Raw genomic sequence first — 25,618 nt, 5'->3', positions numbered from 1 at the left:
ATGAAAACGGTTCTGAAGCCTTAAACTGAAAACAGTAGAGACAAGCTAGCTCCCACTCAGACATCTAAATGAGGAAAGGTCACATGAATGATACTGATACTTCCTCACAGCTATTTACACCTGCACAGATAAAAAACTCACACTTAAGTCTCTATCGACACAACTTCCAACTCTCAACCTCAGTTATAAACACATAAAAAGCAAATTTGACTATAGTGTGATGAGAATTCATGTCTGTATGCACGCTCTTTACTTTTTCTGAGATAGTAAGTTATCCTAAGGTTATCTCCACAGAAAGAGTATGCAGTTAATAGAGTTGTAAATTTGTAATGTGAACTGCAATCCAAGCGCCCTCATGGCATTTTATTCACCCATATTCCTAGTTATTAATCTCTGTAATAGCTAAAAGTAAATACAGTACTAAACAATGCGTCTGCAAGCACAGTGACATATAAGGAGAAAGAGGTCACATTTGAAAGTCTGTTTCAGGATAACAGAATAAGTGCCTTGTGTAAACAGTAAAAGTAAATTACAGCAGCTTGCAACAATGGCATGTATCTTGCCAAATTCTTTTTACATTGGTTTTATCCACAAGGAACACCGATTCTCACTTACATATATCAATTTTCCCATTAAAAATATATGATCATACTATTAATAATGTGATCATGACTTAATATATTCATGACACTCTACTTTAAGCAAGAATTTCATAAGATATTCTCAACAGATTTTTTAAAATCAAATAAGGAAGAATGCTTTGTGCTATAATTTAACTCCTAGAGCAAACTCCTCCTCAACTTTACAGGAGTACTCTGAGTAGACCTGCTTATGTTAGGCAGTATGAATACTGTCCTCCCTCCTTACTATTACCTATACCTCCACAATTCCACTTACAGATATGATTCACAACTACTAAGCCTCAGAACAGAGAAGCAAAGTAAATGAGAGAAGGAAGAGCTTGAAGCCCTAATCACAAACAATGATAGTCTGGAAAAAAAAATTCTGGAACACTTACTGAGTCAAGTCCTGGCCACATTCTGCACACAAGCCTTTCATAACAACTGGATGGCTACATCCTTCTAGTTTCACCAAGACACCCCTGGCGAGAAAAAAAAAAAACACACATTAGTTCTACTGTTGATTTCAGACACTTAGATTACCAACTGGAAACTGAGAAATTACCGACTGGAAACTGAGAGTTCAAATAATAATTTTGGTTATTATTCAAGTACTGTCCCCCTAACACGTGCTCTTACCCCCTACAGAGAGGGGGGGAAAAAATACGACACAAGTATTTGATTTGAATTACTCAATTTACTACCCTTAAAAGTCACTAAAATATTTAATGATGTCAGTTTCTAACCTTAATTTAGCAAAGAAATTAGTGCATTAACAAAACAAGCATTGCTTGAACAGCACAGAAACAGATTACATTCGGTCAGACTCAGTTCCCATTAACATGCTACTGACTATCAAATATGGAAACTTTTCTGTTCTACACCAATTTCATCGTGGTTTATCTTTTTGTGTCATGGCATAAACATATTTCTTTAGACTTATCAACAAAATATTTTAATTTTGTTATGCTTAAGCTTCAGATTGTCACGTTTTATACAGACAGGCAAAATTACATTTTATTTTCTTCCAATGTCTAAAACAAACCAGAAATTAGAACTCAAAATGCTTCAGTTAAGAGTGATATTTACTATTCTAAACTGCTTAGAAAATAATAAAACTGCTTGTCAGTAAAATGATCCAACTGAAGTACTCTTTTGTTCAAATTTAGTTCTCAAAATTCAGGTCTTGAAAACATCCATGATCTCTTCTCTCTCAAGTACCCGAATAGTCATTGAGAGACACTCCTCCCATTTTCTTCAATACACTTAAAGGAATTAATCTTTAAGACAGACTTTTAAGAAGAAAATAAAAAAAACAGGCAGATATAGTTCAGCCACCACAAAGTTACCCCAACTCCAACACCACAGGCTGCAACGTCTAATTTTTCAGAGATACAAAAAAATAAAAAGGAGTAGAAAAAAAAAATTATGTTCTTTCATTCATAAGTTAGTTGTAGTGTTCTCTTAGATTTCAAATCTACACTACAATAAAAAGAACGCCAGGAAAGAAACTTCCACATTTGTTGAAGTCTCTCATTTATTGATTTGACTACTAGGCATTTGAGGATTGCAAGAAGAAATCCACTCTTCAGATAACGCATATAGCTGCTTGCTTCCAGTACTTCACAAATTTCTTAGTGACCAAAAGTTTGATGAGATTACTTACTAACAGCACTGCAGTTAACGCACACGCTGGGATTATTTTTGTCTTTGAAAGCGAAAGATAGATTCTGATCAGGCGTATTTAAATAAACATTTTCATAAGTCACCATATTGCTAGTACTTTCATTTACAAAAGGGCAGCTTCAGTCCCTTTGCAATTGCAGTCATCAACTTCTTGTCAATTATACCTTCTCTTCCTCTGTAAGCATTTTACATTTTTTAAATAGAGTATGTATGTTATACCTAAATATTTATAAAACATAAAAGTATTATAGAAATCAAATATATAAACAAATATAAAGAAGGTATATATGTTCATAGATCAAATAATAATAAACAGTTGATCTCACAAGAGACGAGCAATTTTTGTGGTCCTTAACTACTAGTAATTTGTTGTTTGCTTACTTCCCCTCTCATCCCCCCAAATCTACATTTCTTCATCATTTGACTCATCCTTCTTTCTCCCCATTTTACAAACGTTCCTGCCTTGCTCTCCTTTGCCTTGGTTCATCCCTAAGCTCCTTCTTCACCTACCCTCGGCTACCAGCTCACACTAATGAGCATGCCAGAATTGCTCATCTTTAACCTGCGTTCAGTGCATGAACCTGAAATTATACAGACACGTCAACAGCCAAAAAACACAAACTGAACCAAACCAAAACACAACAGAAGCCATGGGAATACGTGTAAAAACCTTACAATGACTGGAATATCGGTGCTTACCCCAACTTAATTGGTTTTCAATAACTCAGGAAAAAAACAAAAACAAAAACTCTTGATGACACCTCAGAAAGCTAAAATCTCTTCAGACATTCTCTACCTGGCACATGAGGTAAATCACACTCCAAGCCTACTACCAGAGGGTCTGGTGTAACCCTCAACTGAGGTAAGAGTTAAATTAGGATATGCAAGAAATTCTCATCACAAGCTCGTGAACTTTTGATCTCAACAGAGCAGAGATTCTTATAAGAAAATGAGAGTTCTAAATTATTCATTGATATTTTTTCTAACTAGCATCTCTATAAATGGTCACATACTCAAACACACTGCTAAATAACAGTTCCGACCCTGCACATTTAAACGTGAGCAGAACATCTAATTTGCTGATGCTTGCTAGAGCAAAGAAGTCAGATAGCAAACCCTCCCTAATTCCATTTCCACTATAATGTGTAAGTCAAAGGACAGAGGAAGAACTCTGCCCTTGTGAACTTGTGAGCACTGTACAACTGAGATTGTCACGTTTCAAAGACAACTGCCAGGCCTCCACTTTCTTCTAAGGCTTAAGCACGTCCAAATATTTTACCCATATAAACTTTAGCACATATGTTTTAAGTGTATTCTAAAAAAGCAGATTTAGTAAAAGTATGCTGCATAAAAATAGCCATGGAACTCAAGAAAAATGGCTTTTGTGAATTTCAGAACTGAAAGCATTCCCTTCACCGCTGAAGTGATGGATTTTCAAAATATAGTGACCAAGATCAAAGATGATTAACAGATAAAACTGGGGGGATGGATATGGAGGGGGGTAGATCATTGCAATATCCAAGCTGAAATACGAAGGACTGCAACAGGACAGCAGTATGCACTGCTCACACTGATTCTTTTAAGTGAAAGAAATAAAATGTGATTGAAGTAAAACTTGAATAAGTAAATAAGGAAACCTGCTTTAAGATCTTATTCACATTCTTTCCAGATGTGCTTGTAGATAAGAAACAGACACTAGGGATACCAGTATAGCAAAATTTTATTTTTGTTGCAACAATCATGATCAGGGACAACCATTAGTAAACGGCCTCAGGATGCACCGGATGACCTCAAGCCCATCACTGCTCTCCCAGCACTTCCACACTCCTACATTTTGTCTGTTTCTAAAACAACCCTTTTAACTGTATCTGCTTTTAATCAGAAGCACGAGGAAGAAAAAAAAAGCTTTCATGAAATCTGATATGAGCATTTTGCTTTCATTAACAGCAGAAGTCAATGCCTTTGCTAATTGTAAAGCCTGGTCACTAGCGTTGACTCAAAAACGCAGCAGTCTGTAACAAATGCAATGGGGGCTACAGTTCCAGGCAGGTTAATTTCAATGGGAGAGTTAGCACATAAGGTTCTTGTATCTGTTCTTTCATCAATTTGCTACTCCTCAGTTTGAACGGTTCGCTAGATCACTGAAGCAAGCCCACTACAAAGAAAAAGCAACCACCAAAGGTTTTATTTGCTTTGTGCTTTGTTGTTTTACTTTTTTTTTTTCCTTTTTCTTTTTTTCCCCTCCAGCATGATCTTACACTTCCAGCAATGAAAACTGAAGGCAGCAATGTGGGGTGTGGAGGTGCCATCCAACACCAGCACAGGAGGGCAATGGCCATGACAGCTTTCCTGAGAAAAACTTATGAAGACCTGTACTTTAAGGGTCTGTCCACTCAGCATCATGTGGTAACAGATGGGTTATCCTAAGTCATTCAAAAGCACTCCAACTTGAGGGTAAGTTAGCCACAGCCTTTCATTATACCAGGGCACCCTTTTCACAGGCAACTGATCTAATGGCTTTCTGCCAAAGAAAGGTGACGCTTTGCTTCCCCACACCCTCGAGTTTCCTCTTGAAAGCACGTCCAGAAATGGCTACTTCACTAACCTGGGAGCTGGGAGACCAGCCAACCCTGTCCAGGTTTGCTGCTGGGTTTAGCATCAAAGCAGCCAACAGAGTAATCCAGCAAGGGCTGCTGATGGGGAAAAGATGCAGGTATTTGTAAACAAACCAAAACACATGGCTAAAATGCAGGCAGTTTCAGCACCTCACTTCCTGGAACTGTCCCCGACAGTGACCAGGCCCCTGCTGTTAGCATTTACCTCCCCTGTTTGTTCAGGACTAGCTGGAACACCTCCACACTCTGGAGACTGCGCCATGCCTTTCACAAAGTCTTTTTTAAATGAACAAAGCACTGGCATTAAAAAAAAAAAAAAAAAAAAAAAAAGAGGGCAATTTGTCAAGTGTATAAGTGGGAAAACTGACAATTACAGGTCCTAGTTACCGCCTTATACTTGCTTGTACTTCACTAGCATCTACCAAAAGCCAAGGAATTTCTGAGTTTCCTTGGACCACTACAGTATAAAGAAATACCACAGGTGTCCCATACTCCTTGGTTGTCACTAAGTTGTCACTTCAAGCTGCTGTCCTCCACCTGATGCCATATGATTTTGCAATTAGTATCAGATGTAAAACTGTACTAATACATCAAAAGAAGACTCCAATGAACAACTAATCAAACTCTTCCCCCACCCCATGCACCATCCTGCAGCATGCTCAAAAAGTTATCAACAAATTGTGAGCAGATAAAAATAGCAAATACACACCAGGCTCATGATTATTAATACCAGGTATTACTCAATCGTCCAACTGATCTAGACCACATAGTAATACACAGTATTTTAGCTGTCGTAAGACTAGAGTGGCAGATAACTGAAGTCTCATTCAGCTTAAAGCCTGCTTCTACATTTTAATCCACTAAAATTTGTGAAAAAATGATGTTCTTGTTAGCTTACATCAGAACAGCATTGAGTGGCGTGTGGCTGCAGCACCTCAAAGAGCCCTCAAGCCCAACTTACTGTAACTTCCAACCACAGCTTCCATTATATAGGACTCCAGTTTCACAGCAAGGATTTTTCGAGTATTTAATCACCTTGAAACAACCACAGAAGATTAATTCCATAGGTATTTAACCATCAGATTTTATTTTTTTAAATTCTTGAGAATATCTGCCAAGAAGCAAAGTCCTTGAACAATCAATTAAAAATACCTTGGATGACAAGTACAGGGTTTTCTTGAACCACACATCAATTGACTTTCATGTAAGTTACAAGACAATGGTAAGTCACAGCTAAACTGCTGCAAAGCCAAGTGGCAACCGTCCCAGGCTTATCCTACCTCCTGTGCACAGGATGCTCCCAGATTTTTTCTGATACCTATCCCCCTACTTTAGAAAGCTGCATCTATTAAAAGGAAACATTATATCATCCCCGAACTTTTGACTACTTTCTCCTTTCTCAAGAAGATCACACTTAAGCTATCATGGTCCTTTCATCCATTATTCCCAAACAACAAACAAAATAGGAGAAGGCTTATTACAGGATGCAGAATCCTCAAGTCTAAAAGCTTCCTCCTTTCCTTTTTTTTTTTTTTTTGATACTCTTTCATCTTGATACAACCGTCTGTACACACACACCTATACAGGAAAATTTAATTACTCTTAACACCCTCAAAAAAGGTTTACAAATAAAACTGTCATGGGTTACACAGCACTGTTCAAGGCAAGGGGCAGCAGTTCCAAAGCTGGGAACACCTGTGTGACTTACTATGCTGTAGGGATAACCAACAGCATAATGGAAGTGCCAAATTCTGACAAATACTCCAAAACCAGAGTGCAACAGTTTAAAAGGCTATTCAGTATAAAAAGGGAAAAATACCACATATATCTACAGATATGTTACCTAGAAGGTTAAGTTCCCTTCCTGTTTTAAACATGCCTTCTTTGGCTAGGACCACTCATCCACTCCCTCTCCTGAGAACGGGAATTCATATAATTTACTTTGCTAACCTTGGACCAAGAAGTTTTGCCTTACACACCAGCTGAATGCTACAAATTTTTGGATGCAACTTTACAGCAACAAAGCACTACAATGCAAACATATGCATTATTCAGTTCTACTCTGCATGTCCGATGCCACTACTGTATTCGACTGCATTCTCAAAGCACTTGTAGGAAGGCAAGTTGTTTTTTTTTTTTTGTTTTTTTTTTTTTTTTTTTTTTTAAGATTAGGAGCAAAATAATACCTTGGCAGTTTCCCATCTGTCCTTTAACTTTAAAAAGCATACTAAGAAAAACATTTTCACACATCTATAAGAAGAAATCTATCTGGTATACTGCAAGCTTTTTACACAGTGTGTGTAAAGAGAAAGAGTCCTTCTGGATGCAGACAATGCTGATGAATGACATCTTGTACAAGTCAACCAACATCAGCCAAGTTACCCTAGACCTGTTATTTCAATAACATCAGATGACTAAAGTAAAAGTCCCTTCCCATTGCACTTGTATTATGTTAAAGATTAAAGTCATTGGGAGCAATGCCCAATTAACCAGATGTTTGAATCCTACCCAAAGGTGGTCTGATGGGGGGGGGGCAGAGGAGAGGCTCAGCCCATTGACTGATCCCAAAATCAGAAGGTATCTTTCGCAATGGTATTTTCCCTTACACAATAGTATCTTCCCTAACATCCTCTCTCCCTTAAGAGAATTTATATCATTTTTTCATCTATCAGGTGGAGCTTGAATGACTCTAGCCATACATACACTTGTTATGAATGGCGTGAAATGTTCTCGCTTTGCTTTTAAACGTATAGCCTAGAAAAACTTAAAGCACAAGCTCAGTGAGGCGTGGTTACACCTTGGAGGCAGGTAGCCTTTGGGATAGAGGTATGTTTTGGTACTATAATGGGCAAAGTTCACCAAAAGGACAGCGTTTTGTCAAAAACATGACAGGCCGTTGGCCCAAGATAGCAAATATGCAGCTTATCAGTTCTGATGGACCTTCAAGTTCCCATCTTATCACAGAGCCTGGCTGCGGTGTCCCCACTCCACTCCACCCTCTGTATAGTTCCTCTTAGAGTCAGCACACCAAGCACCCCCTGTGTGGGCAACATCTAAGGTTGGAGGCCTAGGGAGCTTCCAAGAAATGCAGCTACACTCCACCCCAAAAGCTTCTTGAATGCTGTAGCTTTTCTTTAAAATGTGAATGTAAATTTAATTTCTAAGTCACCTCTGGCAATTATTCCACAACTGGAAAGATCACATCTTCTCACCCTCTGTCTTTCTATCCTTCCCTGCCCACCCTCCTTTTTTTTAATAGGGCCAGTGATAGAGAAAGCATCAGAAAAGATACAGTGTGCTCTCACAAATGGCTTATGTATTTCACTCAGGCTAATTCCTTCTCACAAAAAGGCTACTCTAAGGTCAACAGAAGTAGCTTCTACCAGCTGGAAGGAGTTCATCTTTTTGGATAACAAGCAGTTCTTCATTAGATACGTGAATATAGGTTCTGGATAAAACACACCATTGTTGAGTATCATTTCACCATACTAGGCGATACAGCGAGAGATTTGCACCCCGAGTTTCATAGTACAAGTTACACACGTAGTACTTAACTGCTCCAAACCAACAAAGTGATCACCTTTCTACTTTCCAACAAACTTTGCAGACCAGCAAATGTCACCTGTTAGCAAGAATATCCTTTCACTACTGTCCAATGGTGAGATTTCCAATTCCATAGGTCTGGGATCAGCAAAACAATACCTGAACAGAATGTGCAATCAAGATCCTTCAACTGTAACCTGTAACACAATACCACTTGCTTTTCAGGAAGTTTTACTATGCTCCCCTATACGTTAAGGCATCCTCTCCATATTTAAACTACTCACATGTGCTAGAAGACATTAAAAACTAACATTTTTAACTACACAAAACAAAGAACACTTTTCATAAGGATATTTTATTGACAACTTGCTATGAATTATCTTTCATTCTTCTGAAAAAGAGATCCCATAATGAAAGGCTGGTAGTTCTTTTCCTGAACCTTCAGGCTATGAAGTCCCAACTGGAAATATTTATATATACTTTCAGTAGTGTTTAAGAATTTGCAATACCATCAACCCATATTTATTTTTATTTATGGACTTCAAATCTTGGTTTATCAAATTAGCTAAGAAGAGTCTTCCACTGGGAAATACTGGCTTAAAAAGATCCAAAAGGCTAGGATCCCTGCTAGGGTCAGACCTTAGGTTAACACCAAATGCACAGTCATCAAGTGAGAAAGTTCCATGCACACAAGTTGTACTAAGATTTCTCAAGAAGAAAAAAACAAAACAAAACAAGGAACAAGAAAACTTTTAGGTCAAGACAAACTTTTGAGAACATTCAAAGCACAAGTCTCATCTGACTTCTTTCCTCATTTTTATTTCCTCCACTCCCCTCCAGTTCGAAGGCCCAGGTATTGCACAGCACAAACATTCAAGTCTCATTTCAGTCTTGAAGTCAGAAATTTTGTACAGACATTTTATCTTCAGGACACTATTTGTCTTGCAATTAAGAAAGAAACAACATGTAGGCTTGCCTTTGAAAAGACCCTGGTTTTCTAAACAAATATGGTATTGAAGCAAAGCTCAAAAATACAGCTAAGAAACTACCTAGACAGCAGTTGAATAGAAATTCACTGCAGCCCGGGAAAAAGCAAAACAGATTTCCAGCACAGACATCTACAAATACATAGTATTTAAAAGAAAAAAGCTAGTCATCTTATAGATCTACACTGAAATGCATAAAATAGTCCAATGAGCTATGTCACTCTGCTGACCCACAGGATTCTGCCTGTGCTCACACACACTGGCAAAGTCCTTGCACCCAACGAAGATGACCAACTTGTAGTGAGAACTCTGAGAACAGACATTTCCCTGGTCTGGGAGAAACCCTGTAAGCATAAAAGCAACGTGTTACTAAAGACCACCATATGAAATGCAGTATGGAACATACACAACCTCAGTAACATTATTTCTTGATTTCAAACTATTATTAAACCCCTTAAGGACTGCAATGGCTTTTACAAGCCCAGTTTGATGTGACCTAAATGCTGGTTACTGTTTGAAAAGCAAATTCTGCCCTCCCCTTCCCCATACTACACTCCTACGGCATCTACTGAGCTAAATGAGGGTACTGATGAGTACAGATAATTTAGCAGGAGTCTGGGTTGGAAGGCTGAAAAGCAAGAAGGGAGGGCAAGCCAGCTTCAGCTACATGATTTCCAACACACAATTCGGTGCAAGCTGGAGGCACACAGAAGTGTGAGCAAAGTGTGAGGATGCCTACCAGCCACCTCTCCCATCAGCCAGAAGAAATCCTGAAACCACAGGCAAAGAAAGCCACGCTGAGGAGAACTACATGCACAACACTGCTATAACCACACGGTACATTGTCCTGCCTCTCTCCTGGTGACTTCTGCACCTGAGGTCCGATTCCAACCAAACACCACTGAGCAGGTCGATTTGCTGAGATAACAAAGGTCCTACAAAGTTTGTGAAAATAGATGGTAACAAAACAATAAAAAACCCCTCAACCTTCCTGCAGGACCCTCCCATGGCATTCGCTATAACGTGAGCTCCCATCTTGTTGGATACCAGAGAACTAGGAATAGAAGAAAGTAAGGAAGCCCCTGGCTTTGAGCTTGGACCTTTTTCAATATCAGTTTCAGCCAAACACCAGATGGATGCATTAAAAGCAGCTTCCCTAATATCAGCACTCACAGTATAAGAAAGAAATAAAGGATGCACAGAACACAGGTTGCAAAGAATGCATGCCATAACTTACTATAAAAAATTGAATGAATACGAATATAGAAAGGAACTAAGTAAATATAGTAAATAAGTTAAGTATTATTCAACCATACTGAGTAACGAGATTTTCTTCAGGCTCTAATAAGCTCATTAGATGTTTGACAGGATATTGTGAAAAAAAATTGCATCTGACCGAAACAGCAAATTGTTTTTCTTATAGTTTGTTACAAGTCCCATCACTTCAAAAAGTATAATTCATCTGTATTTTACTCCTCTTGAAGACTGCAAAATGAAAGGTATTGAGGTCCAGGGTTAAAAGTCCTTCTCATCTTGTGTGGTAAATGAAGCCCTGAGGCTTTGGAACATTAGATAATCAAAGGAAGATTTTCTTAGATTAAAAACTGTAGATTATTGTGCTGTTACTTGGCTTTTTTTTTTTTTTTTTTTTTTTTAAATTAGAGAACACATTCCCACCTCTTTCCTGCTATCTTCTCCAAAAAGATAAAACCTTGGCTTGATCAGAATCCAGATGCATTTAACCAAGACTTTGATACTCTCATATACTTATTTGTAAAAGAACACATTTTACCTACTAGGGGTATACAGCAAGACAGAAGAATGTCCAACTTAAATGTACTGGTAATAAATCTTTTGGAAGATTCTGTTAATATAAACCATGCAAGAGAATTTCAGCAGTCCATCCCATCATTAGGGTCTGAAAGGGGTCAAGTGTTTCACATTACAAAAATTTACACAAATACTCACATAAAATACTGACCCAGCCCAGAATCGTGACGTGCCAGTGGCAGCTCCAAACTGGTTAACTTTGACGGGTAACTAGCACTAACTATACACAGAGCAGTGCAGCAGCACTTTTTGGCATTTCATTTGTTGCTTCTGCCACTAGTGGAAATTATGCTTTGTTAACATCAAAGACCTTCCATTAACTGCTTGCTGTCATGTTATTTACAGTCCTCCAACAGGTCATACTTGGTCTCTCAAGCCCTGCCTTGGCGTTTGATGCACACCTAGCTATGCTTGTATAAGCACCAGCCACCTCCTGCCTGCCTCAGGCTGTCGGTGTCACCCTGCACCATCCCCTTTCTCTGTGATGACACCTCTTTGCACGCCAATACATTAGACTGGATCAAGGACTAGAGCCTGCTGAAAAACTGATGAAGAAGCTTCCTCTTAAGTTCAAGAGATCAGTCATTTTAACTATTTTTTCCAACACAGTGCACGCTAGGAACACTCAGAGAGGATGACACACACTGAAGAGGACTGCTAAAGCCACGACCTATTCCAACAAGTAGCAAACCAAGTAACAAAAAAAATTAAGTGCTATACATGGTGTGCTCTTTTCACATGCCTAAAGATTTTATCTTGTGCCTGACAGGTTAAAAAAACAAACCAAACATTAGAAATGCATCTTCTTAAGAGAACTGTGCTATAAGACAATTATTTTCATAAATAAAGATGGCTAAACCGCCATGGTAAGAACTTAGTCATGTTATTTATCCTCAAATAAAAAAAGATTTAATCAATTTACATTTTCATTTCTAAATAAAAGTAAAAAACATTTGGACTAGAAAGAGTATGCCTACAGCATTTAAGTGACTGGCAAATATTTGCACATATGGTTTGCAGAGAATTCAGGGCTAAAGTGGCCAAACCCAATTGTTTGAAAGCAGCAAACAGCACCTGCGACGCCAGAGAGCTTGGATTGGAAAGGACAAAAAAGTGTATCCTCTGGAAATAACAAAAAAGTTTCAGTTATGTTGCCTACCTTAATCACTACAGTACTTTAATAACAAACAACCTTAATATACATCTAAATATTGCTGATAGTTTTATGTTATTATTTCCATTCCACAAAACGACAAGTCACAGGCAAGAAATCAAATATGCACCACACAAAACCTTCTAAGTTACTGAACAAAAGCAGTGATGTCTCAAATTGTTGACCAGCTCTACTCCCTTCAGGTCACGCTTTTTCCACCTCTTCAATTGAAGTTTTCTTTTATATTTACTCAGTAGCTAACGTTACAGCACGTAACAAAGAAACAATGCTGAAAGCTCAGACTTCCAGAAGAGTAAAGGCTGACAATAGCCAATACTAAAACCTAACTTTTATCGGTTTCAGAAACAAGCATTTTGGGAAACCTGGAACGACAGTACTAAAGAACAGTAATTTATTTTCTAACTGTTTCAAAAGGAAGCACTTGCTAATTACAGTCAAGTGAATCAAGAGCGAACAAACCAACATAAGCAGCGCACAAAAATCGGTGCATTCAAGCCCTGAAGTTTACATTGCACAAAGCTAAACCTAAAGAGCTGCTGTATCAGACCCACGTATTTTAAATCGTTCATATTAACCATCTTCTTGGTCCATTTTTCCCCCCTCAAGTGCTTAGCTAACGTAACAAACACACAAGACAACTTTATCTCCCCCTCCACTCAGCATTATCAAGATGAATTTCATCACACATGCACTGCTTGAAAATCCTGGTCTGCATTTTTCCAGCTGCTTTTATTCTGACCTAGCATTTACGGCACCTTTGCGCTAAGCTGAAGGTTGAAAGATCATCCATCTCACGGCAGATGTGGTAGCTAAACACTGATGCAGCACAACGGGAAAGCCACAGCCTTACCTCAGAAAGAATAACGCTCTCGGTAGCAAGCAAAATGCAGCCTACCACAAAATTGTAGGGGTTGGAAGGGACCTCAAGAGATCACTGGGTACAACCCTGTTGCTAAAGCAGGTTCCCTAGAGCTGGGGGTGTCCAGATGGGTGCTGAATATCTCCAGAGAAGGAGACTCCACAACCTCCCTGGGCAGCCTATTACATCTCCTCTGCAACTTATGTTATTGATAAGAAAACAATTGCTTTCTCCTGACCCCTTGAAAAAGCCTGTATACACAGAGGTTTAGTATAGGGGAATTATTTTTCAATTAGTAAAGTTTGGGTTTGGGTGCAGCCACCTGCCAACCAGAGACCTGCAGTAAAACAAAACAGCTTGCTGCCATAAAACAGAGGAAGCGCAGGCTTCCGATGGCTTCCTGTTGAGGAAAAACATAAATAAACGTGCTTGAAGCGCGGGGCAGCAAGCCACCGGCCCGCTTTCACCTAGAGGTGCGCTAACAGCGGTGCCCTGCCCGCCCCCTTCCCCCGTCCCCCGGCACTCACCCGGGCGCGACGACCTGCCCGGGCCTGGCGCACAGCTCCCTCACCACGCCGGGCCGCTCGGCTTTCAGCTTGCGCTCGGCTGCGGCCCGCTGCGGCCTGGGGCTGCCGGCGGCGGCGGTGGCTGTGGTGGCGGCACCGGCACCGGGCGGGACGGCGGGCCGCGGGGCGGGCGGCAGCGGGGCGCAGAGCGCCAGCACCGAGCCGATCTGCACGGCCGCCCCCACCGACACCTTCCACTCCAGCAGCCGCAGCGGCCGCGGGCCCGGGGCGCGGATCTCCGTCACCAGCCCCGCCGGGCCCTCCGCGCCTCCGCCACCGCCACCACCACCACCACCACCACCCGCGGCCTCCTCCCCGCCGCCGCCGGCCTCCATCCTCGCGGTCGCTATGGCAACGCCGCGCCCGGCGGGGGAGCCGCGGCCGCCCCGACACACACCGGCGGCGCCGACACGCAGCGAGGTCGCGGCCGCCGTGCGCAGGCGTGGGGTGCTGCGAGCCCCGCCGGGCTTAAAGGCACCGCCGCGCCGCGCTGCCCGCGCCCGCCCCTTCCTGCCACGGCCCCCACTCCCCCCCCGTCTCGTTTGCAACACGCTTCCGGCCTACACGCCCCAGCGTGCACCGGCGGCCTGCGGGGTTTTGGTTGAGGGGCGGGGGGCGCGGGGCATGATGGGGGTTGTAGTCCTCCTGCCTCAGGGCGAGGGGGAACATGGCGTCCCAGCCCTGCAGTGCTCAGTGTTCTAGGGAGTTACAAGAAAACTTGAGCACAGGGAACTAAGCGGGGAATAAGGCCACACACTGAACACTGGAGTTAAAACTGAACGCTGGATATTACAGAATCACAGAATTTCTAGGTTGGAAGAGACCTCAAGATCATCGAGTCCAACCTCTGACCTAACACTAACAAGTCCTCCACTAAACCATATCCCTAAGCTCTACATCTAAACGTCTTTTAAAGACTTCCAGGGATTCCTAAACTTCTAAATAATATTATTTTAACGTTGTCATGTACATGCAGTAAAGCTACCTCATAAAAGATGAGCTGCTTCCTTTTTGCCTACCACTCCTTCCTCTACAAGACCAAACCTTACTGGGGAGTCTGGTACCCTCTACAACCTATGTTGTTTCTATTTCCTACTTCTTAATCTAAAATAAAAACAATCAGCCCTGAAGAAACTTATCATTGTCCTTTTGCACATGAAAACTGGCATCTATACCACCACTGGTGACCGCTGATGAGGCCGGTGGCAGTCACCAGAGCTCACCTGGGAGTTCCACCTGGAAGTGCTGCCTTGCAGCATTTCTCCTCAGCTCTCACCTGGCCACGGTTTTTAGCTTGCATCCAGGCTTTTTCCTTTTCGGGGGCGGATTGTTAATGTCCTGCTCAGGGGCAGCAGGCTGAGGTCTGCTGTCGTGTTAAAAGTGATGCTCAATTCATCGTTAAAAGTCTGGTCGTGTTCAGGGTACTGAACTATCATGATTACGGGTGCACAAATAACATAATACAACCTCAGTCTTGTCACGTTCCATGAATTACCACGGGCACACGCAAAGAGTTTGGTCATGTTCAATGAGAACTACCATGGCTAGATTAACGAGTAGTGCAATTTATTGAAGGAACGGCTACACAGGTGCTTTGGATTGCCGGTGATAAATTCACTGTTTGCAAAGCACGTGAAAATACCTAGAGTATGAGTAACACAGCCTGGATACAAACGCATTAAAAGATACAAAGCGAGTCTATAAAGATTTCTAAGTTTGTGGGGGAGGTACTTGGCAGAACCAAGTGCTCAAATCTTACCCAAAGGTGTCCTGATATGGGAGGGAAAGAGAGGCTCAACCCATCAACTGATCCCAGAAGTCAGGAGGTATCTTTCACAAGGGTATCTTCCCTAACATCCTCTCTCCCTTAAGCTAATTTATATCACTTTTCATCTGTCAGGTGGAGCTTGAGTGACTCTAGTCATGCATACCTTTGTTATGATTGGTGTGAAATTTTCTCACTTTGCTTTTAAAGGTATAGACGAAAAATTTAAAGCTCAAGCACAGTGAGGTGTGGTTACGCCTTGGAAGTGGGTAGCCTTTGGGACAGAGGTGTGTTTTGGTATTATAATGGGCAAAGTTCACCAGAAGGACAACATTTTGTCAAAAACGTGACAGGCTGTTGGCCCAGGGTAATAAATACAGAGCTTGGTTTCAGTGTGCACAAGAACAACCAAGTTCCCATCTTATCACAGAGCGTGGCTCCGCTCCTCACTCCACTCCACCCCGTATAGTTCTTCTCAGAGTCGGTACACCAAGTTCTTCTGGCGTGGTCAACATCTAGGGTTGGCGGCCTAGCAAACTTCTATGGAATGCAACTACACTCCACCCTGGAAGCTTCCTGAATCCTGCCCCTTTTCTTTAAAATGTGAATATAAATTTAATTTCTAAGTCACCTCTGGCAATTATTCCATGCCTGCCTTATGGGACTGCTCCTATTAAGGAGTGCAAAGGAAGAGGGGGAGTCTCAAGGAGCAGGAGAATTGATCAGGTATTTCCCTATTCTTAAAGCCTTTATAGACTTCCAAGTCTAGCAAAAAAAACCTGTTCCATCAAGATTGGTAGGCATGATAGTCAAAGAAAGACTGAAACAGTATCTGAGGCGGGATGGGACCTCTGGAGATCAATAGCCTCATCCCTCAGCTCAAAGTAGGGTAACTAGCAGGTTGCTCACCAGTTGCTCACCAGTTGGATTTTCAGTATCTCCAAGGATGGTAATCCCTGCAGCCTCTCTGAGCAACCTGTTCTGGTGTTGAAACACCCTCATAGCGAAAAAAGCTGGAATGTCTTGTATTTCAGTTTGTGTTCATTGCGTCTTTTCCTGTTGGCCAGCAACACTGAGAAGAGTCTGGCTCTGTTCTCTTTATCAACCTTCCTTTCCACCCCAAACACAATCTCAATGTATTTATACACATTGATCCCTTGAGTCTTCTCCATGCTGAGCAGTCCCAGCTCTCTCAGCTGCTTCTCATGTGACAGATGCTCCAAGTCTTTTAATAATGTTTGTGGCCCTTTGCTGCACTCTCTCTAGTATGCCCATGCCTCTTTTGTACTGCACACAGCACAGCCCTTGTCGTGTCACCAGTGCTGAGGGGAATGATCACCTCCCTTGTCCTGCTGGCAAGCACTCTTTCTAATGCAGCCCAGGATACTGTTGCCTTCTTTGCTGGAAGGGCACATTTGCTGGTTCATGGTCAGCTTGGTGTCCATCAGGGTTCTCAGGGCCTTTACTGTAGATCTGCTTTCCAGAGCTGGTCCCCAGCCTGTACTGGTACGTGGGGTTTTTCTGCCCCAAGGGCAGGACTTGGCATTTCCTTGGCTTGAACTTGATGAGGTTCCTATCTGCTGATTTCTGCAGCCCAACAAAGTCCTTCTGGATTGTCACCTACTCTTCCCAGCTTTGTATCATCTGGAAAGTTGCTGAATGTGCACTCTGTCCCATCATTGACATCAATACTGGCCGCAGTGTCGATCCCTGGACAAACCACCAGTGAATGAGTAACTATTGGCAGGACCCTCCTAAAATACTATAAAGCATCAAGGACCAGCTTCATGTTCATGCAATACATATATTTATTTTTCTATTTCTGCCAGAGGAAATAACCTCTTTAGAGAAACCAGAAAAGACAGCAGACTATCTCCAGATTCCCTGAGCATAATCATCTTTGCCCTTTGTTTGAAGATGACCTCAGTTAAAAACAAACAAAACAAAACCAACCAACCAAACAAAAACAACAACTGTATTTGTCGGTACTGAATGTCCCCTTATTCTATGTTGTGATGTGAGTCTTGGCAGCAGAGAAGAGCCATGTCACAAAAATGATGTCACTTTGCCCTACAAATATCTCAGACCTATGGTTACTCTGCTTTCATTTTGCCTGCTAATCTCTCTCACCCAATACTCACATTTAATCTCTTGCAGCTTTCTGAACACCTGTGCTTTTTTGAAAGGTGGCCTACCACACAGCTTCTTTGTATTTCAGCATCGTATCTATCCAATCAGACCTCCTTGGTTGCGTAGGGATAGAAAATATTTGATCCCTTACTGACAGGCTTGATGTATGTAAGAATTCAGTGACTTTGAAGTCTAACAGTGCATAGCCACACAGGGCTAGAATAGGTGATATTATAGGCAAGGAATGAAGTAAGAAGAACTTCACCTTACCAACACTGATCCATTAACTTATCTCTGGAACAAAGCAAGGGGGTACTGCAGCTTCTACAGCAATGTTAATCTCAGAAAGCCTCTGCAGCCTCTCATTCCACAGAAACTATTTTGTGATTTTCTCTTCACCTGTAGTTGTGCAGACAAAAATCTCAGCTGGGAGAGTAACAAATGAAATCTACATAATAATTAATGTTTCTGGTTAGTTTGAATGCACTGAGGCAAAGCTTTACAAAATAATTGCACTGATCAATCCTAGCTAGGTGCAAGGGAAAGTTTCTGAGATGGTGTATAATGAGAACATTAGGGGAAGAATCTGTAATTCCCTTAAGTATAATGCTAAGGAATACACCATGTTAAAATGCTTGACTTCATGTCTGGTAATACTAGATGACTTCCATCAAGAGGCAGATGTTTTTCCCAGACTTCCGTTCAAAAAGAACATCAGAATTTTAACACGCCTATGCATTTGAATACATTGTGTGAACAAAAGCATATGCTGTAGATATCAGCTTCATATAACTGCCAAGTGAAAGCACTGGGGTTTTAGATAAAGCCTTGTAGAGAAGCATTTCTTGAAAGTGATAGATGGGCAATTTAAAAAGTACATGCACTCAGTACGGCTGACTTCTAAGGAGGTAAAGGAGATATTTGGTAGTTTGTTTACTTAAGTATCTACCTGGACCTGTGAAAAGCGTTTGACACTGCCCCATGTGATATTCTTGTCTCTAAATTGGAGAGACATCAATTTGATGGACGGACCGCTTGGTGGGTAAGGAATTGGCTGCATGGTCACACTGAAAGAGTTGCAGATAACAGCTCAATGTCTGAGTAGAGATCAGTGACGAGTGGTGTTCCTCAGGGGTTGCTATTGAGACCTGTGCTATTTGACATCTTTATCCGTGACATGGACAGTGGGATTGAGTGCATCCTCAGCCTATTTGCCAATGACAACAAGTGATATGGTGTGGCTCATGTGCTAGAGGGAAGGGATGCCATCAAGAGGGACCTGGACAGGCCTGAGAGCTAGACCTGTGTGAACCTCATGAAGTTCAACAAGACCGAGTGCAAGGTCCTTCATCTGGGTCAGGGCAGTCCCAAACACAAATAGAGGCTGGATGGAGAATGGTTTGAGTGCAGCCCTGATGAGAAGGACCTGGGAAGTGTTGGTTGATGAGAAGCTCAACATGAGCTGGCAATGTGTGCTTGCAGCCCAGAAGGCCAACCGTACCCTGGGCTCCATCAAAAGAAACATGGCCAGCAGGTCAAGGGATGTGATTCTCCCCCTCTGCTCTGCTCTTGTGAGAACCCACCTGGACCACTGCATTGAGCTCTGTGGCCCCCAGCAAAAGAAGGACATGGACCTATTAGAGTGAGTCCAGAGGAGGGCCATGAGCATGATCAGAAGGCTGGAGCAGCTCTCCTCTGAAGGCAGGCTGAGGGACTTGGGGCTGTTCAGCCTGGAGAAGAGAATGCTCCGGGGAGATCTTATAGCAGCCGTCCAGTACCTAAAGGGGGCCTACAGGAAACTGTTGAGGGACTCTACCAGACAGTGTAGTGACCTATCACAAAGGGTAATGGTTTTAAACTAAAAGAGGGGAGATTTAGATTAGAGGTTAGGAGGAAATTCTTCACTCAGAGGGTGGTGAGGCACTGTTACAGATTGCCCAGAGTAGTTGTGGATACCCCATCCCTGGAGGTATTCAAGACCAGGTTAGATGAGCCCCTGAGCAACCTTGTCTAGTGGATGGCATCCCTGCCCGTGGCAGGGGGGGTTGGAACTGGGTGATCTTTAACGTCCTTTCCAACCCAAGCCATTCTGCGATTCTATGTTTGAAACATGCTTAGCTAAATTTCTCTTAAAAAACATTACCTTACTTTGTGTGTTCTTGCTATAATAAATATTCAAAATGCATTATATAATGCCTCTTAAAGATGACTTGGCTGAATATTTTCATACTCAGATTTTTATGCTGTAATCCTGTCACAGCATCTTTAAACCACGCTAGTGTCTTTTATGTAGAAACTTTGGGAGGATGTAAAGTATACAAGTTGGCCAGCCTCCTGAAGTCTAAAAGCAACATGCAGCAATTTTCAAGAAAGAAGACCCTGACAACTACAGGCCTGTCAGTCTCACATCAGTGCCTGGTAGAAATATGGAGAAGATTGTCGTGGGAGTTACTGAAGCACACCTGGAGACAATGCAGTCATTGGTCCCAGACAACATGGGTTCACAAGGGATAGGTCCTGTTTGACAAATTTGATTTTGTTTTCTGATAAGATCACCCATCCAGTCGATCAAGGGAAACCAGCTGATGTGATCTTTTTGGATTTCAGTAAAGCTTTTGACACAGTTTCCCATAGGATCCTACTGGACAAAATGTCCAGCATACAGCTAGACAAAAACATCATCCGATGGGTGAGCAATTGGCTGATGGGCAGGGCTCAAAGGCTTGTGGTAAATGGGGCAACATCAGGCTGATGATCAATCATCAGTGGGGTCCCCCAAGGCTCCATTTTAAGGCCAGTGCTCTTCAGTGTTTTTATAAATCATTTGGATGTAGGACTAGAAGGTATTTTGAGTAAGTTTGCTGATGATACTAACCTGGGAGGAGTTGTTGACTCTGTTGAGGGTAGAAAGGCCTCAAGTACTGTGTGCAGTTCTGGGCATCGCAGTACAAAAAAAAGACATGAAACTGTTGGAGAGTATCTAGAGGAGGGCTACGAAGATGGTGAAGGGCCTAGACAGGAAGATGTATGAGGAGTGGCTGAGGGCTCTGGGCCTGTTCAGCCTGGAAAAGAGGAGGCTGAGGGGAGACCTCATTGCAGCCTACAGCTTCCTCACCAGGGGGAGTGGAGGGGCAGGCACCGACTTATTCTCTTTAGTGACCAGTGATAGGACCCATGGGAATGGTGTTAAGCTGAGGCAGGCTTAACCAGTTCAGGCTGAACTGAGCCAGTTCAGGCTGGATATCAGAAAGAGGTTCTTCACTGAGAGGGTTGTTGCACACTGGAGCAGGCTCCCCAGGGATGTAGTCACGGCACCGAGCCTGTCAGAGTTTGAGAAGCATTTGGACCATGCTCTTAGTCATATGGTCTGAATTTTTGGGTAGACCTTTGTGGTGCCAGGAGTTGGACTTGGTGATCTGTATGGGTCCCTTAAACTTGGGATGTTCTATGATTCTGTGTACTTACTGAAATCTGGAAATGGGTAAGAGCCACAAAGCACACAGTGTATACCTCACTGTTCCCAGGAGAGCTATGGCTTGCTTTGCAAAAGGATGTGACAGCAGCTTGCCAACAATCTGAGGACCCCACTCCATCCCAAAGCCGGGGTATGCAGCTGCAATGCAGGGTGTCTGAGCAAAGTCACTCTCCTCATTTGCCTGTAGGTGAGGATTTGCATGAAGCAGCTACCCTGGTGCTAGACAATCCCATTGCCAATTACACGATGTGATGCACCTGGACTACTCAGGAGTTACACAGACATTGTTCAAGAGTCACAGATCAGCCAATCGCTATGGCAGGGAGTTAATAGTCATTTACATCCTAAGTGCAAGAAGCTTGTAAGGTGGTATTACATTTTTATATATTTCAAGAAATTATGGAGATATTTAAAAGCTCTCACAGCTCTTCTGTGCTATATACATACATCCAGACACCTCATTGCACCCACTGTGATAACCAGTGGCAGATTTCACTTGGGGAAGTGAAATAACGTCATCCTATTTTTTGAGAGTTTCCAGTAGAAAGTTAAGCTTTAACCTCCTGAAAAGCCTGGAGGACTTATCATCAGAAGCCACAGCAGCTTTTGCTCCATGTGAACACCCTGTGTAAAAGAGGTTTGGGTTGCTTCCATTGTGGCAATCCTTTCCTGTTTCTAGTTTCTTGACTGCTCAGCCAAGGACCTTCTGCCAGGTTTTCTGCTGGCTTTTGCAGATGCAACTACAGGAATGAATTTAACACAAAGAATACAATAAAATGCACATCTGGGGCTTGATCTCACTCACACTGAACTATCATGAATATTGTTAATTGCCTTCAAAAGGAGAAAATACAAATTATTGACACCACAATAATCAATTTGCAGGCAGCTTAAATGTGTGGTTTCACCAACTTTTACATCACCTGGCTCTTTTTTGAAAAATGCAATCTTCATGCTCAGATATTTCTGGCAAATACATTTGGCAAAGCTCTGTGCTCTTCAGTGGAAATATAGAAGAGGCTAATTTAGCTTCTCAATTTTTGTTTTTCTTGGGCAACCTGAAAGAAAAGGATATAAAAAAAGAAAAGTTCATTACTTTCCTCTCCCTCTGCCCCTTCTCTACAACAGGAGTTAGTTTTACACTGATGAATCTGCATAGGTATATTTTTAGGAGTGCAGAAATTTTTTGCATGGCCCTATATGTCAGTATACAAACTGGCTCAGGCCAGCTCATCCATACGAGAGATTATCACATACACACCTACATGAGTGGGGCTACCCATACGTACCTCAGCACAGACACATCCTTTTGGTCCTGCCCTTGAAAACCCTTCAGGTATTTGTCCTTAGTCATAATGTAAACCATAATTTACTTTGTTGAGGCTACTCCCCTGGTGCCATGACAGTCAGGCTTCACATCTTGGAGCTCACAGATTTTTGAAATATGTGACTTGGAAGCACTTCTCCCCGTCCTTAGCAGGGATATGTAAAACTCAACATCCCTTCCCTCCTCGGCAGAAGGACAATATATCAAGGCATTTTCTTGTTGATTCATTTGGGACAAAAGTGAATAGAAGCTAATAGCAGAAATTCTTGTGCCGTAAGAGCTGAAATTCATTCAAGCTCTAGAGCAGACCATCAGCCAGAAAGGACAGATGAATTGTCAGGCAGTTGAAGCTGTTTGTGACTGCAAAACTTTAGAACAGTTATTTCCAGCCTGTGTTCAGCAGACTCCTGTGACCTGTTGAGGTCCATTGGTGGTGGTTAAGAAAGACACTTTGCTGCCTAATAATCTACAGGTGTGAATGTCCTAGGGGGTCCCCACCTCCACTGGAAAATGTACAGAGATGAAAAACAGCAAGTCGTTGAAAAGCCCTTCTTAACAGATGTGAGAAATGTTTTGTGACGAACACCTTTTACCTTTCCCTTCCCTTTAAAACCACTGCCACGAGTCTTCAGCCCAAGAAAAAAAAAAGGTTTTGAACATCTTTTGGAGACGGGCAGGTGGCAGCAATGAGGCTGGATAGCGCGGCTTGTGCTGTGCACCGTGCCCACAAGGTGGCACAGCCGGACTGCTTTCTGCAGCGGTAGTGGCATACATTTGTCTGTACTGTCCCTTAAGCAAAATGCCGCCGTGTTCTTTGAGAAATAAAGTTGAAAATACTGAGTGTAACAGTTTTTATTTCTGCGAGAAAAAATCTCCACAAGCCTATTTAGAACACTAGGGAAGAATCCACTCAGCTGGGAAATAAGAAGTATATTTTTTCGTCTGCATAGGAGCAGGTAAAACGGATCAGGTAGAATTCAAACCAGTTCAGAAGAGTATTGAAGGTAACACATTCGTGCTTGTGGTGGATCAAGCAACGTTCAAAAAAAGCAAGAAGGGATAAAGAGGTAAAAAAAAGAATAAGCTGTATGCAGTGATCTTTAATCAAAGGAAAAAAAAAATAGCATGGCAAAGGAGATAGGCCAAATCAAAAGTGACCTAGAACAGAGCTGCCAATAGAAGTGATAACAAAAAGTCATTTGGTATAGTGCATTGCTGAGGAAAGATGTGCCTGGTAACAGAACAGGTGAGAACAGGGTGAGGCAAGCACCACTTTTTTTTTTTTTTTTTTTTTTTTTTTTTTTTTCAAAGCAGGGATGAAAACAAGTACATCTGAAATGGAGGGGAGAAGATGGTACAGCCGCATAAACAATCAAAGAAGACATACCATATGCTGCATTAGCATAAGAGACAAGCGTGGTAGCTTAACCAACCATAAATTATGGCAGTAACATTAGGTGTAAGTACCTGCATTGGTGGAAGTGCAGTTCCATGCTCATTGCTAAGGAACCCATAATCATATGTTGAGACACTCAGAAACAATGTGGGTGTGCAAAATGAGGGTTAAGTCCTTCTTCCCTCTTTATCTGGAAACTTTCTACATAGTGCTGAGATTTTTCTTTTTCATTATTTCAGGAATATCTTGTGGGAGAGATATTCTGTCCTCTTTGTCGCAAAATTTGGATTCACCCTGATGCTGCTGATAGGCAGTTTTTAAATAGAAAAAAAAAAAGTTCTTAGTGATCCAGGCAGGAGCCTCAGTCAGTATACATTACTATATGGGCCAATTTCTTACAGCTTTTGATACATTACACAGATGGAGAAGCCAGCTCTGAATTAACACAGTCCTGGATCATGCAGTCTTTTACTAGGACTATGTGTTTCCTAAGTGAGACATACTGAGAGCTAAGAACCCACAGTATCCCAGGGTACCCTGTCACTGGTTTTTAGACAAATGTATGTATTGTATGCATCTCAGTCTGACAAAAAGTCTCTGTTTTAGAGATGCAAGTGAATAGGGTATGTGTCTGCTGAGGGTGAAGACAGTGCTCAGTATACCAACTTCACTTTTTTCTTTTTTTATTGTAGTGAAATCACAGTCTAGTAAAAAGAGCAAGCCTTGAATGTGAAAGCACCTATCAGAACCATCCTCATGCAGAGTTCAAGTACAATCAAGACTTTCTAGCAAACATTTTACTTTTCAACTGCATATTTTGCACACTATTTGCATGAAATCTCTCTCTTTCTCTTGTTGGCTGACTTCATGCCCTTTTGGCTTGTCCATTTTTTCCTTTTTATGCCTAGTGGTGATTCACTGGAAAAAAATCCATTTAGCCAGTGAGCAGGAATTTATGACCTATTTACAAGTGAACTTCACTATACTTTTCATAGGCCCAAATCAACATCAGGAGAGTCCCCAAACTGTCTTTTAGCTGACCATTAGTTCCAAATGATCCCCAAGGACTCAGCTCCAGGCTATCTGTACTTTCCTCACCTGGCCTGCCATACCACAGCTACTATTATTCACCATTTGACCACCCAGACTATTTTCCCTTTCTTTTGATTAAGAACCTACATTCCTGGAGATGAACAACGTGTCTTCTGAAAGCTCTGTAGAAGATACTGGATGCAAAAGAACAGTATTTGATATTCTACTTTCTGCTTCTTGGGGCAATTCATGGTGTAACTCTGAGAAAGCCAGCAGACTTCTGGCACAGCAGTGAAAAGAGGGTGTCAGTAAAAGCCTGCGGTATATGGAAGGTGCTCACAGCAATCTCCCTGAGATCAGAAAAGTTGTAACCCTAGCGAAGATGTGGAAAGGCCTGGGAGGCACTGCTTGTTAGGAACACAACCATCAAGCTAAGGGTGTCGTCATCTTTACAGAATTTTCTACCTCTCCTAGAAAGTGAGACGCCAAGTACCATTACCGCAGAGCTGGTACTTGAGCTGTTGCCAGCTCTGCTGCACAGCTGTCAGATTTCACAGAAGATAACTTGCAATCCATGAGCTGGACAAATTCACGTTCTCCTAACTTTCAACACA

General features: G+C 42.0%; 1 protein-coding gene across 1 annotated transcript in view; it reads right to left on the bottom strand.

Annotated features, from left to right (window-relative positions):
* The window catches only part of CTDP1 (CTD phosphatase subunit 1), an 87,395-nt gene extending 73,009 nt beyond the window's left edge, over nt 1-14,386 (bottom strand). Inside the window, exons 1-2 of the mRNA XM_027451192.3 lie at nt 13,841-14,386; nt 1,019-1,102 (exon numbers count right to left, since the gene is read on the bottom strand). Of these exons, the coding sequence (XP_027306993.2) occupies nt 1,019-1,102; nt 13,841-14,214 (458 nt within the window). The 5' untranslated portion in view covers nt 14,215-14,386. The remainder of the gene's footprint in view (nt 1-1,018; nt 1,103-13,840) is intronic.
* Nucleotides 14,387-25,618: the final 11,232 nt, after the last annotated feature.

The sequence above is a fragment of the Anas platyrhynchos genome, chromosome 2 (assembly GCF_047663525.1).
Source record: "Anas platyrhynchos isolate ZD024472 breed Pekin duck chromosome 2, IASCAAS_PekinDuck_T2T, whole genome shotgun sequence".
Lineage (NCBI taxonomy): Eukaryota > Metazoa > Chordata > Aves > Anseriformes > Anatidae > Anas > Anas platyrhynchos.
Note: the sequence above shows the minus strand (reverse complement) of the source record. Positions and strands in the feature narration are given on the sequence as shown.